Genomic DNA, 20,199 nt, shown 5'->3' on the forward strand with positions numbered 1-20,199 from the left:
GAGAAAAGAGAGTGACTTTCTAGTAGAGGCTGCCAATGACAACAGCAGGGGCAGGCCTTGGGGGCAGTCGTGATAGCCCAGCAAGAAGTGGTCCTGGGAAGAGAGAGTATCCTCAGAAGCGGGAAGGGAGAGAGAATACCCAGAATGACCACTCTGTCCTCTGAAGGTGACGATATGGAAGGGGAGCTTCATACTAGGGGCAAACAGATTTACACATTTATATTTGTTAGGATTCTTTCAGTTATATGTGACAGAAATTTAAATTCAAACTAGCTTAAGCAAAAAGACTATTAATTGGCTCAAGAAACTGAAAAGTCCAGAGCGTAGATCAAGGATGGCTTAATTTGTATAGAAAAATCTCAAACAATGTCAGTAGGTATCTGCCTCTGGCTCTCTTAAATCTGGTTTCCTCTGTATTTGCTTTATAAGAAGGCAGGTTCCTTACAAAGGTGGCAGTGGCACTCATGGACCACCAACAGTGTCAATCTTACATTCTACCAGTTTGGCAATTTTAGCATCTAGCAAAACTCTTGGAGTTAAGATTTTTTGTCCTGGTTTGATTTGTGGGCCTTTGCCTGAATCAGTGAGGGGAATAGAATGGGTCATGTGCTCACACTTAGTGCCCACCAAGTCACATAGATTTGAAAGATGGGGAGGGTTATTGCCCAAGAGAAAATGGAGGTGCTGTTACCAGAGGAAGGGGAAAATAGATATTGGTAGGCAAAAACAACAGATGTCCAGTATGCTATCTCTGTAACTCCTTATGTATAATTCCTGTTGTTTAAATATATGTTTTGAAAAGAGCTTGCCTAATGTGTGGAGAAAATATTTTATGTTTATTAAACAAACAAAAACCCAACGAAAAGCCCCTTATTTAAGTATTATCTTTTTATTTTTCCTACTGTCCAAATCCTCCTCATCTTAAAGATCTAGCTTAAATTTCAACTCTTATATAAGCATGAAAGTTTCTCTCTTACAAATGGATTTTTAGAGACTTTATTGTCTGTATCATGCATTTGGCAGTAAATGATCTTGTATCATCATTTGTGTTGTGGTCTTTAGCACTGTTTAAAATCTTGTACTGCTTAGTGGACTTTAAGCTCCTAGAGGCTAGAGACTTACCTTAGTTTTTTTCCGTGTACCTTAAAATTACAAAGCACTCAGCAAATCATGGTTGGATTGATTTTAAATAACACATGAATGACTGTGATTTCTTTTTGGCTACCATGTGTCTCAGAAAAACAATTCACCTCCTTATATAAGTTAACAAAAAGACTTATGGGTAGGTTCGTAGAATATTGAGTACTTCTGGCTGACTAAAAGTATTATAGAAGCTTTTTATTTGAGACAGGGTCTCTCTCTATTTTGACTGGGCTAGAGTGCAGTGGCACCATCACAGCTCACTGCAGCCTCAAACTCCTGGGCTCAAGCGATCTTCCTGCCTCAGCTTCCTGAGTAGCTGGGACTACAGGCGCGTTGCCACCATGCCCTGTGCTTCTAAAACCTGCTAATTTTTCTAATTTTTGTAGAAGTGAGGTCTCACCATTGCCCAGTGAGACCTGGCTGGTCTCGAACTCCTGATGTCAAGTGATCCTCCCCTCCCAGCTTCCCAGCGTGCTAGGGTTACAGGCGTGAGCTGTGACCTTGCCTCTAGAAGCTCTTTTCTTAAGAATTTTTAATTTGTGAACTTGTGTAGATATGAACAAGTCATGTGCCAGAACAAAACTATTATCTGTCTCTTAGATACTGTGTATCACTCTGGACTTTGGAACAAATGGAAGCAGAAGTCTTTTAGAACCTAATCTGATCATACATAGAAGTATTTCTAATTTTAATTGCCTGAGACTGGTGGCATTTAAAGTCTGTAGGGAAAGAGGCGCATGAAGCTTGACTCTACTTTTTTTTTTTTTTTTTTTTTGAGACAGAGTCTCACTTTTGTTGCCCAGGCTAGAGTGAGTGCCGTGGCGTCAGCCTAGCTCACAGCAACCTCAAACTCCTGGGCTCAAGCGATCCTCCTGCCTCAGCCTCCCGAGTAGCTGGGACTACAGGCATGCACCACCATGCCCGGCTAATTTTTTATATATATACTTTTAGTTGGTCAATTAATTTCTTTCTATTTTTAGTAGAGACGGGGTCTCGCTCAGGCTGGTTTCGAACTCCCGACCTTGAGCAATCCGCCCGCCTCGGCCTCCCAGAGTGCTAGGATTACAGGCGTGAGCCACCGCACCCGGCCTTGACTCTACTTTTTTGAGGAATAAACACTTTTTAGATAAATGATAAAAGGGAAACTATATTGTTAGTGAAGCATCCTATGGCACTTTCTCCAAATAAGGCATTTTGGTACTTTCCTAATACAAGTAGATTTCTTCCCATTGTATACTATTAATAGCTTGGAGGAGAAAAATTGAGGTGTCAGCAGCAGAATGAATGCCAATTCTTGTGACATCCAAAAGGATAAAAATTACATTAAGTCAGTAAATTGGCATAATGGATACTCTGAGAAAGTATAATTAGCCTTCTTCTTTTTTTTTTTTAAATAAGGACACTAATCCCAAAATTAGCCTTCTTGACTGAGAGCATTACATTGTCATTCCATAGGGCAAAATCTTAGGTTTCTAAAAATGTTTAGGTTAAGAAGGTAAGCAATCAAGAATTCTTTTATCTCTGATTGGTTTGCCAGTTTAATTTTGGTTAAGTTGCTCTAGTAGTTTAAAATTCATTTCAAGTTGAGATTAAATATAGGGGCTAAATACATTTTATAGACCGTTGGAATCTAAATTATAGATAAGAGGTCCATATTACAAAACCCTGGACAGCTAATCTTTTTTTTTTTTTTTTTTTTGAGACAGAGTCTCGCTTTGTTGCCCAGGCTAGAGTGAGTGCCATGGCGTCAGCCTAGCTCACAGCAACCTCAAACTCCTGGCCTCAAGCAATCCTTCTGCCTCAGCCTCCCGAGTAGCTGGGACTACAGGCATGCGCCACCATGCCCGGCTAAATTTTTCTATATATTTTTAGTTGTCCAATTAATTTCTTTCTATTTTTAGTAGAGACGGGATCTCGCTCTTGCTCAGGCTGGTCTCGAACTCCTGACCTTGAGCGATCCACCCACCTTGGTCTCCCAGAGTGCTAGGATTACAGGCGTGAGCTACCGCGCCCGGCTTGGACAGCTAATCTTAAGGAACAACCTTATGGTGTAAATGTTTCAAAATTTTTATCTAAGAAACTGGATACTGTTCCCTGAAATCTTCTGGTACTACTTATCAACTTTGAACTGTTTTCTGGTATTAAAAAACCCTGCTAGATTGGGCACATGAGGCTGTTTAGTCTCTCTTTATTTATAACGTTCATGATGCCAGTTTAAATTTGATATGGAAAAAGAGGGAATATAGTCTTGTTTGATAGTTGTATGTAGTCCTTATCAAACAGCTCTCCAATAAAGTGACACATTTAAAGCCGTATTTTGGAGTCTTTTGGGGTTGAAAAAGCAGTAAGAGAGTACATATTTCAGGATGATAACTCAGATTTGGACAACTTTAAATATAGTTCATATTTTGATAGATGTTGCCAAGGTTGTGGTTCTTGGAGAACAAATCAAGTTAGGCAATTCACTAGGGAGGAAACATTTAGTTTTGTGGGTATGCAGTTTTGGTAGTAGTCAGCCAAAAGACACATCTGCAGGATGCAGTTTTTTTTTTTTCTTCATGCCTTGAATTTTGCAGATTCATGGCTTCAACATGCCTCAGAAGCACTTGCATTTCATTTTTCTATAATTGATTTTTCAGTTGTGGATTGTTTCCAGTCCCTTCACTGAACATATCATCTTACATGTAGAGTTCCATCTAGTGGTAAAAGTGATAATTGTAGACTATAAGGAGGTGATAAAAACCATTTTTCTTCAGGGATCTTGCCTCTATCATTCTTTGGGATAGTTGCCTGAAACCCTTGTTATCTCTGTGTGCCTATATACTTAGCTACTAATTCTCCTAGTTCTGGCCATCTATGCAAAAGCTTTTATGATGAGGAAATTAACTTTTAGTATATAGTTTGATATTCAATCATATTTATATCAAGTTGTAGTGAGATTTAGGCCAAAACTACTTTGTTTCTTAAAAAAAATTTGTCATGAAGTATTGAATATACATATAAGTAGATAGAATAATATAATTAGTACTTTTTTTTTTTTTTTTTTGAGACAGAGTCTTACTCTGTTGCCTGGGCTAAGTGCTGTGGTGTCAGCCTAGCTCACAGCAACCTCAAACTCCTGGGCTCAAGAGATCCTTCTGCCTCAACCTCCTGAATAGCTGGGACTACAGGCATGAGCCACCATGCCTGGCTAATTTTTTCTATATGTATATATATTTAGTTGTCCAGATAATTTCTTTGTATTTTTGGTAGAGATGGGGTTTCCCTCTTGCTCGGGCTGGTCTAAAACTCCTGAGCTCAAATGATTCTCCTGCCTTGGCCTCCCAGAGTGCTAGGATAATAGGCGTGAGCCACCACGCCTGGCCTAGAAACTCCTCTTATGCCTTTATGACTACTCTTCTTAATCACTACCCACAAAATGTAACCATTATGCTGAATCTGATGGTAAATATTAATATATCATTGCTTAATATAAATTTCTTAACATAAATATAAATAAATATGAATATTAATAAACAGATATTTAAATATAAATATATAAATATTAATATATCATTGCTTCTCTTTACAGTTTTTGGTGGTTTTTCTTTGTTGTTGTTGTTTTTGTGTTTTTCTTTTTGGATTTGGACTCCTGGGCCCAAGTAGTCGTCTTACCTCAGCCTCCTGAGCCTGAGTAGCTGGATTATAGGGGAACACCACCATGCTTGGCTCTTTACAGTTTTGTGTGGACATGAGGGGACTGTGGGGACGTGAGGGGACTATGGGGATGTGAGGGGGCTGTGGGGACGTGAGGGGGCTGTGGGCACGTGAGGGAGCTGTGGGCACGTGAGGGGGCTGTGGGCACATGAGGGGACTGTGTTGCCATTTATGCAATTATCTATAAACATTTTTGTTTGTTTTTAAAATATGTAGTTGTCTCTTGGTTTGTGTGTGTGTGGCTTCTTTGCTCATTATTTCTGAGAATCATCTATAATGGAGCATATAGCTAGAGTCTGTCCATTTTCATTATTATATAATTTTTTTTTTTTTTTGAGACAGAGTCTCGCTTTGTTGCCCAGGCTAGAGTGAGTGCTGTGGCGTCAGCCTAGCTCACAGCAACATCAAACTCCTGGGCTCAAGCAATCCTCCTGCCTCAGCCTCCCTAGTAGCTGGGACTACGGGCATGTGCCACCATGCGCCGGTAATTTTTTTCTATACATATTAATTGGCCAATTAATTTCTTTCTATTTATAGTAGAGACGGGGTCTCGCTCTTGCTCAGGCTGGTTTTGAACTCCTGACCTTGAGCAATCCACCTGCCTCGGCCTCCCAGAGTGCTAGGATTACAGGCATGAGCCACTGCACCCGGCCTATTATATACTATTGCTTTGCAAATAACACAATTTTAAAAACTCTTCTGCTGGACTATTGTTTTTGATGCAGAGTCTCATGCTGTTGCCTAGGCTAGAGTGCTGTGGCGTCAGCCTACCTCACAGCAACCTCAAACTCCTCCTGGGCTCAAGCAGTCCTCCTGTCTCAGCCTCCCGAATAGCTGGGACTACAGGCACATGCCACCATGCCTGGATAATTTTTCTATTTTTGGTTGTCCGGTTAATTTTTTTCTAGTTTTAGCAGAGATGGGGTCTTGCTCTTGCTGTGTTTGGTCTTGAACTCCTGACCCTCAAGTGATGCTCTCACCTTGGCCTCCCAGAGTGCTGGGATTATAGGCGTGGTCCACCATGCTGGCAATATGTTGTTTTAATTTGCATTTCTCTGATATCTTATAATATTGAGCTTTTTTTTTTTTTTTTTTTTGAGACAGAGTCTCGCTTTGTTGCCCAGGCTACAGTGAGTGCCCTGGCGTCAGCCTAGCTCACAGCAACCTCAAACTCCTGGGTTCAAGCAGTCCTACTGCCTCAGCCTCCCGAGTAGCTGGGACCACAGGCAAGTGCCACCATGCCTGGCTAATTTTTTTTTATATATATATATTACTTGGCCAATTAATTTCTTTCTATTTTTATAGTAGAGACGGGGTCTTGCTCAGGCTGGTTTTGAACTCCTGACCTTGAGAGCAATCCGCCCGCCTCAGCCTCCCAGAGTGCTAGGATTACAAGCGTGAGCCACCGCGCCGGCCAATATTGAGCTTTTTTAAAATATATTTTTCAGAGATGGGGTTTGCTATGTTACTCATGCTGGTATGAGATCCTGTGCTCAAATGATTCCTCTCTCTCCACCTCCCTAGTAGCTGGGACTATAGGCACACCCACCTTGAATGTTTTTTAACATGAGTATATTGGCCATTTGGCTATCTTTTTCTGTGAGATTTTGTTGACATCTCATGTCCATTTTTTTTTCTTTCTTTTTTTGTTTTTTTGAGACAGTCTCACTCTGTTGCCTGGGCTAGAGTGCAGTGGCATCATCATTGCTCACTGCAACCTCAAATTCCTGGGCTCAAGTGATCCTCCTGCCTCAACCTTTTGAGTAGCTAAGACTACTGGCACATGCCACCATACCTGCCTGGCTAATATTTCTATTTTTTGTAGAGATGAGATCTTGCTTTTGATCAGGCTGGTCTTGAATTCCTGGTCTCAAGCGGTCCTCCCACCTTGGCCTCCCAGAGTGCTAGGATTACAGGTGTAAGCCACTACGCCTAGTTTATTATTACTTTTAATGTTTTAGATTTGTTTGTTTATTTATTATGAATGGATAGTATATTCACATGACTAAAAAATCTAAAAAAATACAAAAGAGCATACAGTGAAAAATTTCTCTCCTGCTATTCCTGTTTCATTCAGTTTCCTTCTTTAGAGGCAGTGTGATGTTATTTTTATAAAACTTTATGTTATTTATTCAGAAAAATTTAATTTCAATATAGTTACATTTATCACTCTTCTTTGTGAATTGTGCTTTTTATGTCTTAAGAAACCCTTCCTCTGCCTCATTAATGTATTCTTCTATACTGTCTTCTAAAGTTTTACTTTTCATATTTAGACCTTTTTTTTTTTTCCCCACATGCCTGTTGAGGAGGCACCTGGGAAGCCTACGAGTGCTGTGAGTTCTTCCCATTGTGGTCCCTGTCTCTGCCTCTTTGTTTCTCCTCTCAGCTCCCACCGTGACCATCCATCCCAGTGGGTGCTGGCTGCATTTCCTGTGTGCCCAGGTGACCCTGTGGGAACTCATATTTAGATCTTTATTCTACCTGGAATTTATTTTTTTGTGTTTGGTGTGAGATAGGGATCACACCTCTTCCCATACTATAAAACTACTTGTCCTTATGTTCTTACATTATGTGATTGTTTTGTCTAACACAACTTTCAGTGGTGATGGGAGTTTGCTGTTGGGCTTCATGTACACATTGGCAAGTATAATTAACTGGTCCAGTTTTTTATTTCTGTTTTGTTCCTGCTTGCAGATGAGTGCTCAGAGTCCTAAGTACTGCTTTTCAAGCCCCATAATGTGCCTTGTGTCCTCTAACATGTCTGGAATTTGTGTAGGCTGTGCTGGGGCAGGGAAAGGAAAGTTCTTTTGTCACCACAAACAAGGAGAAAGCTTTTTTCCTGTATCTTCGATTTACCAATGCCTCATCAGAAGCTTTCAGCACTTATGTAAGAAATTTATTATTATATTTGAACTTGAGCAAACTTAGAATTTGGTTTAAAATATTGCAGAACAGTAAGTTGTTTTTGTTTAAATATAGAATTTTTTTTTTTTTTTTGGTGCCGTGACTCGGATACGTAAATATAGAGTTTTTTTCTTTAGTCCTAGACATTTCTTAAGTTCTTAAACATGTTCCTTGATAGTCTTAGCTTTATATTGTGGTATTGTGTATTCTTTGGGGAGAGATTAGTGGGCTTTGTGATATGGAAATAACTTAAAGAAAATAACCCACTCTGTCTTTTCCATCTCTCATCTTCCATTTTACTACTTCTTCTTCCTCTTTTTTTAACTATTTCTGTCTCCGATATTGTCTTACTAGATGGCCCACTCAGAAAAAGTGAGGAAGAGTGGGGGAAAAACCTAGCTTAAAGAAATTAACAAGAGTGAATGAATATAGGAAGGAAGGGGAGGAAAAAGGGGAAAAGAAACTGAGATTGTTTACATGTTGCTTGTGTGTTAGGACTTCTGTGGTATTTTTCTCGTATTCCTTATAAAGGGCTAGGGGTAGCTTTGAACCTGTTTATTCTTCTACCTGTTCAGTTTGTTTAGGAGGGAGAACTTTGGGGGGTGATGGCCAGGTAGGAGGGATAGCCAGATTTTGTTGAGAAACAGTATTCCTAGGGAGTTTATACTTCTAGTACCTTTCTCACTAGTGTATAATATTTTATCCAGTTTAGTGCTGAAGGATCAACTATGATAAAAGTTTTAGAAATCTTAATTGACTTTTGCTCAGGACATTCATAACATAAAAGTCTGTAGGTTTTAGTGTGTGTAGGTATTTCTACTTTAGGAATACAATGGATGCTATTCATATACATTTATATGTTAGAACTAATTTGATCTGAAATCAGTTATTCTGAATTAAAAGAGATGTGAATTCTGTAAAGTGATTAGTTTAGAATTTATAAATTATATGATTCTTTTTGTGCTAACACATTTTATGATTTTTCTGTCCCTATTAGTAGAGTGGTAATTTTTTTTTTAAATCTCCTAAATATTCTCCAGGACAGAATGATAATTTCTCATTGGCAGTGATTATAAACAATAGTTCATATTGACTTGTTTCTTGACTGAAATAAGCTGACATTAAAAAAGAAGAAAGAGACTCTTGTCAATGGCTTAAGATGAAGTTGCTTCTGATTCTAATTGACTTATAATCATTGGAATCTCTAAGTTTATACAAGAAAAATAACCTATCCATAACCTATCCTAGAGTGTAAAAAAGTTGAGGAGACAAGCATTTTAAATTTTCTTCTTTTCTTTTCTTTTCTTTTTTTTTTTTTTGAGACAGGGTCTTTCTTACTCTGTTGCCTAGGCTGGAGTACAGTGGTGTGATCATAACTCACTGCAGCCTCCAACTCCTAGCTCAAGCAATCCTCCCACCTCAGCCTCACGAGTAGCTGGTACAATAGGCGCATGCCACCATGCTCAGCTAATTTTTTAAAAAAAATTGTTTTGTAGAAACAAGGTCTTGCTATGTTTCCTAGGCTTCTCTCAAACTCCTGCCCTAAAGCAGTCCTGCTGCCTTGGCTTCCCAAAGTGCTGGAATTACAGGTGTGAGTCCCCATGCCTGGCCTAAGATCTCTCTTTAGTGACTTTTTGCTTGAGACCACTTAATACATAGTTTTTATTTTGTGTGATTTTTAATATGTTATCATTTTAGAGAAAAAGAATCAAGTAGCCATCAACTGAAGATTTGGCCCATTGATTAAAATTATGTAATAATTTTTCAAGGAAGTAGAGATGAACTTTTAAGTTCACCAATGCCTTGTTTTCATTATACTATTATTAAAAATTATCCAGGTAGTGTTGACAAAGTGCATTGTAGATTAGTTGTGTTTAATATTAAGAGGTGACAGTCATTTTTCCTGGAACCTAGGGTGCAGTGGGCAACTTTTAAGTTGTGATTGCTTTTTATGGTGGGATTGTTTGTATGAATCAGGTGAATTTCAGCTTTGCCTGAGTTATGTGGTAACTTGTCCTTTCTGGCTTATGTCTACTCATTGGTTATATGATACTATTTATAATAAGAATCAGAATGAGCCATTAGAGTTAATTGATAATGGATACAAATAATGATGTATCTGCTATAAGATGGAATAATACAGTTCTTTTTTTTCTTTTTCTTTTTCTTTCCTGGTCAAGTGAAGCAGTGGAAGTGGAGAAGGGACAAATACAGTTCTTAAATGTAATAATATATTAGAAGTAAAAAGTGGTAGGCATTGAGAAACAAAGAACAGGGTAGTGGTTAGACATTGGGAAACAAACAACAGGGTAGAAAATATTTTTGAGAGTCAGAGGAGCTTTGCCAGTAGTATAGCCAATGCAATTTAGGAGTGGAAAGCCAGCTAAGATCAGGGGCCCTGTAGAGAAGAACCTGTCTGAGCAAAGTTTGGATTTAGATGATGGATGGGTCAGAAGCATCCAGAATTGAAGGATTTTTAAAATAAAACCTATTTGTGGACCTGAGCAAAGCTGAATTAATATCTATGTTATGTACCTGTAAGTGCCATCCATTCTGTGAAGTCTTTTTGGTTATGAGGATCTGAATTCAAGGGCAGCTGGCTCAATTAAAGGAAGCTGATTATAAGAACCTCTCCCTTTTTGTGGATCAGGAACCAAAGAACCCAATGAATAGCATATAAGAAACGCATACAAAATGATCCCCTCAAAGACTCTTTCATTTTTTTCAGTGATGCCATCTGCAGTTTTGTTATCTGCAATGATTCTTCCCTTCGAGGTCAGCCCATTATCTTCAATCCTGACTTTTTTGTGGAGAAACTCCGACATGAGAAACCTGATGTGTTCACCGAGTTGGTGGTCAGCAATATCACAAGGCTTATTGATTTACCTGGAACTGAGTTGGCTCAGCTGATGGGGGAAGTGGACGTTAAGTTGCCTGGTGGGACGGGCCCAGCATCAGGATTCTTCCGGTCTCTAATGTCTCTCAAACGAAAGGGTAGGAGATATGTCTGTGAAGCGTGGGCAGGTCTCAGCTGTTTCCTGGGCCTCTCCTTGACAATGTCACATTCCCTGAAGAGTTGCTATTAACTTAAAGCATTTTTTGCCATTTTTCTTACTTTCATAAGTAGTAAAGCCTTAAATAATAGTAATAAAAATGATAAAAACTGTCTAGATACAGAAATAATTAAGCTAAAGCAAATATATTCAGTCCCTGAGTGATGATATGATTAATTTAGGTTATCAGGAGTATCTTGATTTTCATGTCCTATTAATACACTAAAATAATATTTAAAAAACAAAGTTGGCTGGGCAAGGTGGCTCACATTTGTAATCCTAGCACTTTGGGAAACTGATGGTAGGAGGATTATTTGAGGCCAGGAGTTTGAGATCAGTCTGGGCAATAGCAAGACCCCATCTCTACAAAAAATGAAAAAATTAGCTGGGTGTGGTGATGCACACCTGTAGTTCTAGCTACTCAGGAGGTTGAGGCAGGAGAATTGCTTGAGCCCAGGAGTTGGAGGCTGCAGTAAGCTATGATGACGCCACTGCATTCTAGCGGGGGCATCAGAGGGAGACCCTGTCTGAAAAAAACAAACAAAAAACCAACCCCCCCCAAAGTTATGTAGCTGGAGAGTACAGTAAAGAAAACTTGATTTTTTTTTTATTGCAGTAGTTCTGAAATGTTTTCATTCCATAGAATGCTTTTTTATAAGTTAGATACCTATGAATCACTCCCCCAAAAATCTTCCCATAAAATAAAGATATTGTAGCATTGCTTTTGATATTATCATAAAAAGTTATTATTTTCCTTTATTAAATATAAGGATGTCATTAATGTAGAAAAAATGTGTAAACATTATAACAGATCAGATCATGTACAACTCCATTGGATAATCTATCATGCTTTGCCAATCTCAGCTCTTAAGTTCTGTTTTCTGTTTGTTTTTAAATTAAATACCATCATGCTAGATATTGTTACTTAAGTAAGGAGATGATCTTTGCCTTCAAGCACCTACGGTCTAATATTGAACTTGGAGGGAGTTGATTGATAGTTCTGATTGCATTTTCTGGTGCATTTCCAATTCTAAGGTTTTTGATTACTGACCTGGTAAAAACATTTGCTGAATTGTAAAATAGGATGCTTGTTTTTAAGTATGATGATTTTGTACTATTTGTATGAAATGTAGCCCTATCCTATCATATGGTTTTTCAGAAAAAGAAGTGGTATTTGGATCCCCACTGACGGAGGAAGGCATTGCCCAGATATACCAACTGATCGAGTATCTGCACAAGAGTAAGACTATTAGAAACTTTTTCGTTCTTTGCTTAATGAAGAATTGTCAGTTTTCTATTGAGAGCTGCCTTGAGTTAGTAGGTACCAATTAACCATCAATAAAGGAACTAATCAGCGATAATTTCAGGTGGCATGTTTTAAAATATATTCCCTTTTTAAGCTTCATCTTATGTATTGGTTTGCTTTATACTCTCAAAGATAATATAAATTAGATAGTGTCTATGAAATCACATTTACCTCTTAATTTAGAGAGACGTTTCTTCTGGAAAAATATGTTGTCCCTAAAGAATTGTTACATTTATTAAAGGGAGTGTAATACTTTTCATCTCCAGAATTCTATGATTAAAACACACTCTTAATCATTTCATTTTTTACTAATCATACTGGTTATGTCATTGCTCTAAGTGCTTGGCATAGCTGAGTATATGTGAAATGTGTGGCCTTATGTGATGCTTTGATAAATTCAAAATATTTCCTTGATAAATTCAATCCAAACACTTATTTATGGCTTATCTCATATGGAACATTGTTTAGGAGCTGACTCAGAGGTTGCAAACTGGCAGCCTAAGGGCTTGAGTCATCTGCATTTATGTTTTGTTTGGTCGGCAAAGGATTACATTAAAAATAAACTAAGTTATCAGTGTGTTAAAATGGGAAAAGTACAGGTTTTCAGCTTCTTTGGATGATAGGAAGATTTGGCATCCTTGGGCTCAGTTGCCGTTTTAATTTTTTTTATTTTTTTAAGACTAATCAAGTGCAGTAGTGAAAAGGAGGTAAGAGTAGAACAAGGAGTTGGATCTGTCACTGACTGTGAACAATCAGTTGAGATAACTCACTACCTTCGGACTAGCCTGTCCCACCTTTTTTAATCCCTTTAGACGAGCTTAGAACTTAGTTGGGAGGGAAGAATAGTTTAGTTTGGATGACCCTAAGTTTCTGGAAATTTCTTAGACTGAAAGGTGATTTGACACATTAGAGTTCTAATTCCTGAAGTAGTGCAGAGACTCTAGATTCATTCTGGACTATAAAAATAGTTTACAGATGCAATAAACCTCCACAGATGAACTCACCTTCTCTAAACCATTGATTAGGTTAAATTTAGAGTCTCCATGTGTACCTCGGGAGGTTGAATGACTACTGGGAGGACCATCTTTTTAGCTGGGAGATCTCCAGGTGCTCAGGGATGTTCAGGTATATCTCCTAAGGGGGCCAGCAGGTTCTAACTTACTCTGGGAAAAAAGGCAAAAACCTACTTCAAGGGCTTTGTAAAGGGTCTTTTAAGTGTAAAGTAGTTTTTGGACTACATATTTTAATCATAATTATTTACATAATTTTAATCATAATTTCTCATTTTGCTTCCTTCTTGCCCATCCTCTATTTTCTTCCATGTTAAGCAGACTTGCGAGTAGAGGGTTTGTTTAGAGTACCAGGGAATAGTGTCCGACAGCAGATTTTAAGGGATGCTCTCAATAATGGAACTGATATTGACTTGGAATCAGGGGAGTTTCACTCAAATGATGTTGCCACTTTGCTGAAGATGTTTCTAGGAGAGTTGCCGGAGCCTCTGCTGACACACAAGCATTTCAATGCACACCTCAAAATTGCTGGTGAGTATAGGAAGAAAGACGGAAATGTAAATACATTTCTTTCAGTTTAGTAAAGTCATTTGGAATTTTCCGTTGCTTGTAACCCAAAGCAATACTTCTACTAATATTGGTTAAGATTTCATGATATTGCTGGGCTTCTCTGGGTACTCAAAAGTAAGCTGGCCAGTTAAGTCTGACTTAATCAAATGGTTTTCTTGATAAATAAGGTTTTGTTTTGTGTCTCTCCTGTCTCTTTACATCTGTATCTTGATTCTCCCTCACTGGGCCTCAATCTTCTCTCTTATAAAATGGGGATGATGATGATGATAATAATAATATCTCTTAGAGTTGTGATGAAGAAGACATGAGATAATTATGTAAAATGCTTAGTACAGAGCCCAGGCCACAGTAAACTCAGTACAAGAGTGCTCTTATTATTGTTGCATTATTATTATTATTATTTTAAATATTTTTTTAAAAGCCAGTCAAATTTAGCAAATACCAACTTTAGTGACACTAGTGTTAATAAGTTCTGATAACCCACTACCATCGGACCAGCCATATTGTTGTATTATTTTTATTTCTCTATTAGTATCTATGTTTTTTTCTTTGTCTCACATGACTCTCAAGTCTCTTCCCACTCTGGGTTCCTTTTGCAAATAGCACCCTGCCTCTGACTTCCCTTTTAGGGATGAGGAAAAGATATATCAGTCCAGGGCTTTCCCAGGTCTCTTCCCTCTCCATCTCTATTTCAAGCTCCACTTCGGGACCCAGAACGGTCACCTGGGGGCAAGGCCTGGCTCCAGTCTCATAAATAGCCTCATAAAATCCTGAACCCCAAACCTGTTGTCCCTGGGAGGCCAGTGACTCTGGATCTAGGAGTTCCCTTTCCTACCTAGACCCTGCAGTTTCCAGCTCCTCCTCAAGCCCAAAGGTTGGGGCCTCTAGTCCCTCCTTCATTGGGACCCCAGCTTCCTCCTCCCTTGGGATCAAGGTGTCTGGGCTCTCAAGTCCCCATCCTTCCTCAACACCCAAGGATCAGGCCAGTCTAGAACAGCCCAGGTATGTGCTGCCAGAAACCCCAATCATTGCCATTCTGTGACTGATCACACCCGCAGCTGCCACCTGCTTCAAGATTCTTATTAAGATAAGGAGCTGATAATAAGATATGGTTTGGGTTTTGTTTATTTTTGTATCTCTGACGGATCCTAGCGTAGTGCATTGAACATTTTAGTTGCTGAATAAGTGTGTGCTTTTCATTGATTGATTCAGATATCTCAGATAGTTACAGGTTTGTTATGTTTGCCTTGGTTTGGAGCTTTTACTAAATATTTCTGTGCCTCAGTTGAGGTCAACTCTACTCTTGGAACATTTTTTTTTTTTTTTTTTTTTTTGAGACAGAGTCTCACTTTGTTGCCCAGGCTAGAGTGAGTGCCGTGGCGTCAGCCTAGCTCACAGCAACCTCAAACTCCTGGGCTCCAGTGATCCTTCTGCCTCAGCCTCCCGGGTAGCTGGGACTACAGGCATGCGCCACCATGCCCGGCTAATTTTTTCTATATATATCAGTTGGCCAATTAATTTCTTTCTATTTATAGTAGAGACGGGGTCTCGCTCTTGCTCAGGCTGGTTTTGAACTCCTGACCTTGAGCAATCCGCCCGCCTCGGCCTCCCAAGAGCTAGGATTACAGGCGTGAGCCACAGCGCCCGGCCTGGAACATTTTTAAAAAATAGTATTATTTGTTTTCTGAATACGTAATACATTCATATGGTTCAAATTTCAAAAGGTTCAAAGAATATACCATGAAAAGCTGCTCTCCTACCCTGTTCCCCAGCATGCAGTTATTCTTCCCAGAGACAGCCAGTGCTAGTGGTTTCTAATGTGCCCTTCCAGAGATATTTTGTACACTTGACAAATACTGACATATATTCCTTTTCTGTCTCTTTTTTTCTGTGTAGTGGTAGGGTATTGTACTCACAGTTCTGTGGTTTGCTTTTTTCAATTAATGCATCTTGGAGAATGTTCCATTTTCAGCTCATAAATGTTTTCCTCATTCTCCTTTATCCCTGTGTGGCAGGAATTCATTCTTAAATTACACAGCTGTTATGCTGCTATAGGCTCTAAGTGCAAACAGCATCAAAATCTATACTGCATTTACTTACTTTTCTGCCCTTGAGTATTTCTTTTCTTCTTTCTTCTGATTTTAAGGAAGATAAATAAATATAAGGTTTTTTCTTTTGAGTAATTTTTACTATAAAAAAACTAGTTTTGGGCCAGGTGCGGTGGCTCACACCTGTAATCCTAGCACTCTGGGAGGCTGAGGCGGGTGGATTGCTCAAGGTCAGGAGTTCAAAACCAGCCTGAGCAAGAGTGAGACCCTGTCTCTACTAAAAAATAGAAAGAAATTAATTGGCCAACTAAAATTATATAGAAAAAATTAGCCAGGCATGGTGGCGCATGCCTGTAGTCAGTCCCAGCTACTCCGGAGGCTGAGGCAGAAGGATTGCTTGAGCCCAGGAGTTTGAGGTTGCTGTGAGCTAGGCTGATGCCACGGCACTCCAGCCCGGGCAACAGAGTGAGACTTCGTCTCAAAAAACAAAACAAAACAAAACCTAGTTTTGAATTTTTAAAATCTAATAAGATTAGATTTTTTTTAGCACTTTGAGTAGCAATCGAGATGATACAAATATTACTAGAATGTTATGTAATTTTATAGTTATTTTGAGGAGAAATAAAGTTGGTAGATCTCTGAAAAAGGTTTGGAAAATATTGATAATTCTTTGTATAAGTGTTAACATGAAGAATGTTTGTTTTGTTTGCTTTCTCGTTGAGTTTATTCATTTGAAATCCTCCCCTCCACTGCCCTGTGATTCACTGTTCTTTGAGAACATATTGAGGTGTGGCACAGTTGTAGAATTTGATAGACCTTGCTGATAACTGGAAAGGATTTTTGTTTTCAGTTTCATATTTACAGGGAACATTTTCTAGAAATATTACCTGCCTTCCCTAAACATGGAATTAACTGGGGTTAAATAACATACTGTAATCATTTTTAGGTCTACATGAATTATACCCAAATGATTATCAGTGTCTTTTTTTTTGAGACAGAGTCTTGCTTTCTTGCCTAGGCTAGAGTGAGTGCCTTGGCGTCAGCCTAGCTCACAGCAACCTCAAACTCCTGGGCTCAAGCGATCCTCCTGCCTCAGCCTCCCGAGTAGCTGGGACTACAGGCACAAGCCACCATGCCCGGCTGATTTTTTATATATATATATATATATATATATATATATTAGTTGGCCCATTAATTTCGTTCTATTTTTATGGTAGAGAGGGGGTCTCGCTCAGGCTGGTTTTGAACTCCTGACCTTGAGCAATCCGCCAGCCTCGGCCTCCCAGAGTGCTAGGATTACAGGGGTGAGCCACCGTGCCAGGCTATCAGTGTCTTTTGAAATTCTGATTATCCAGGGGACTGTTTTTGTTGAAAACCTGTATAGCCTGTTAGAAGAGAAATAAGGATTCTGAATCCATGAGGAGCTTCCTGGAAGCATCCTGTTATAAGGGTATAATTCACTCTCATTTTTATTTTATCCACAAAATATCTGAGTGGGGAAAAGTAGAGAGGGTGGCATTATCAAAGGCATGTGTGGATTTGTTTTATTAATATTTCTCTTGGGTATATACCTAGGAATAGGATTGCTGGATCAAATGATAATTTTAACTTTTTGAAGAGCTGCCAAAATATTTTCCAAAGTGGTGATACCATTTTACATTCCTACCAGCAATGTAGGAGGGTTTAATTTTCTCTACATCTTTTTTTTTTTTTTTTAAGGCAAGCACAAAAATGAGGTTTATTGAGGAGAGAAAGATAGGATTATAGGGCAAGAGCAAAATATAAGGTTACAGACCATGGTACATATGCCATTATTGCAGCAGGGCAGGCAAAAGGAAGGGGAAAGAGAGAGAGATTGGCTAGGGTCTGCATCCTATTTTATAGTGTCTGGACTATATACAAAGGACCCCCCTTGTAATTTTCTCTATATCCTTATCAATATTTGTTATTGACAGTCTTTTTGAAGTTATAGCTATCCTCGTGGTTGTGAAGTGGTATCTCACTGTGGTTTTCAGTTATGTTTTCTTGATAGTTAATGATACTGAGCATACAAATATCTATTCAAATCCTTTCCACATTTTTAATTGGATTTTTGTCTTTTTATTGTTGAATTTTATTGGCATTACGTTATTATATTTTGCCATTATCTTTCAATTTTGTTTATGCCTGCTTCGTTTTTCCTCCTTTTTTGATGAGAGTTGAGGGGAGGGTAATAGTAATAGCACTGATTTTTCTTACTGATATTTTTTTCCTCCTTTGTAAATTCTCTTTTGTCCTCAAGATTTGATGCGGTTTGATGATAAAGGAAACAAGACCAATGTACCCGATAAGGAGCGGCAAATTGAGGCTCTCCAGTTGCTCTTCCTTATTCTCCCTCCTCCCAATCGTAACTTGCTGAAGTTATTGCTTGATCTCCTGTACCAGACAGCAAAGAAACAAGACAAGAATAAGATGTCTGCCTATAACCTTGCCCTTATGTTTGCACCCCATGTCCTGTGGCCAAAAAATGTGAGTGTTGAGGGTAAGAGTAAAGATTGCTTGGTTTTCTTGGTCTGGGCCTCATCCCATGGCTATCCCTGGATGAGGTTATCAAGGGTCCAAGGTCCAGTCTTCAGTTTTATGAGATCAGGAACTTACTTTATTAGTTTATTCAAAAGTAATCAAACCTGAGGGGGCCAATTCTGATTAACCTTACTTAGAAATCAATCTCTGATGAACCTGCATAGCAACTTTATTAGTGGAAACTCTTAGTGGGAAATTACATCTACTAAATAAACTAGAATACCCATTTTGACTTGTCAGAAATCTTTCTTAACAGGAAAGCCTTCTTGGGAAATCAAATTAATTTCTGAAGATTGAATGGTATAAATTTAGAATGGAGGTGTATGATCTTATGGGATAGTGTCACCAGGCTTATGGCTAAGATGTCACTTTTATAGCAATCTTGTCCTAATTTTTCTGTTTCCTGTAGATATAGTCTCTTAGGATAAAGCTGAATGTGCTGCTTATTACCGAGGCCATGGCCTCCTTGGGACTTACATGAGAAATAAATTATTATTATTATTATTATTATTATTATTTTTTTTTGAGACAGAGTCTCGCTTGTTGCCCAGGCTAGAGTGAGTGCCGTGGCGTCAGCCTAGCTCACAGCAACCTCAAACTCCTGGGCTCAAGCAATCCTACTGCCTCAGCCTCCCGAGTAGCTGGGACTACAGGCATGCGCCACCATGCCCGGCTAATTTTATTTACATATACATTAGTTGGCCAATTAATTTCTTTCTATTTATAGTAGAGACAGGGTCTTGCTCTTGCTCAGGCTGGTTTCGAACTCCTGACCTCGAGCAATCCGCCCGCCTCAGCCTCCCAGAGTGCTAGGATTACAGGCGTGAGCCACCGCGCCCGGCTGAGAAATAAATTATTTAATAAAGTCTTTTAAAGCCGGGTGCAGTGGCTCACGCCTGTAATCCTAGCACTCTGGGAGGCCGAGGCGGGAGGATTGCTCAAGGTCAGGAGTTTGAAACCAGCCTGAGCAAGAGTGAGACCCCATCTCTACTAAAAATAGAAAGAAATTGGCTGGGCGAGGTGGCTCATGCCTGTAATCCTAACACTTTGGGAAGCCGAGGCAGGCAGATTGCTCGAGGTCAGGAGTTCAAAACCAGCCTGAGCAAGAGCGAGATCCCGTCTCTGCTATAAATAGAAAGAAATTAATTGGCTAACTAATATATATAGAAAAAATTAGCCAGGCATGGTGGCGCATGCCTGTAGTCCCAGCTACTCAGGAGGCTGAGGCAGCAGGATTGCTTGAGCCCAAGAGTTTGATGTTGCTGTGAGCTAGGGTGACACCACGGCACTCACTCTAGCCTGGGCAACAAAGCAAGACTGTGTCTCAAAAAAAAAAAGAAAGAAAGAAATTAGTTGGCCAACTAAAAAAATGTATATAAAAAAGTAGCCGGGCATGATGGTGCATGCCTATAGTCCCAGCTACTCGGGAGGCTAAGGCAGAAGGATTGCTTGAGCCCAGGAGTTTGAGGTTGCTATGAGCTAGGCTGACGCCACGGCACTCTAGCCGGGGCAACAGAGTGAGACTCTGTCTCAAAATAAATAAATAAATAAAGTCTTTTAAACAAATTTTTGACCTGGAGGCACATAGCTCACATTTCTGCCCCTTTATAATATAGGTTTTACTATGTATTATATGATGGAATTGGGAGCCAGGGTACTTGGGTTGGAAGCTACAAACCAGCTCAGTTATCTATGTCTTACTTTTTCTATGTTAGGCTCCTTCTCTGTAAACTGGGCAAAATACAGAAAGTCCTCACTTAATGTCATTGACAGGTTCTTAGAAACTGCAACTTTAAGTGAATTTAAACACATTTTTTTCCTCATCAATGTTATAACAAAATGACATTGAACGAAATGATGTTATTCGAGGACCTGCTGTTATTTAAGGACCTGTCCTAGGTCATTTC

General features: G+C 39.2%; 1 protein-coding gene across 3 annotated transcripts in view; it reads left to right on the forward strand.

Moving 5' to 3' along the window:
- ARHGAP19 (Rho GTPase activating protein 19) overlaps positions 1-20,199 on the forward strand; it is a 59,955-nt gene that overhangs the window by 12,403 nt on the left and 27,353 nt on the right. The window contains exons 2-5 of one of the 3 annotated variants that reach the window (XM_076009898.1): positions 10,453-10,737; positions 11,956-12,036; positions 13,431-13,643; positions 18,012-18,238. In XM_076009898.1, coding sequence (XP_075866013.1) covers positions 10,653-10,737; positions 11,956-12,036; positions 13,431-13,643; positions 18,012-18,238 — 606 coding nt within the window. In that variant the 5' untranslated portion in view covers positions 10,453-10,652. The remainder of the gene's footprint in view (positions 1-10,452; positions 10,738-11,955; positions 12,037-13,430; positions 13,644-18,011; positions 18,239-20,199) is intronic. The other 2 variants (XM_076009896.1, XM_076009897.1) reach the window with 2 other exon arrangements.

The sequence above is a fragment of the Microcebus murinus genome, chromosome 14, assembly GCF_040939455.1.
Source record: "Microcebus murinus isolate Inina chromosome 14, M.murinus_Inina_mat1.0, whole genome shotgun sequence".
NCBI classification, from domain to species: Eukaryota; Metazoa; Chordata; class Mammalia; order Primates; family Cheirogaleidae; genus Microcebus; species Microcebus murinus.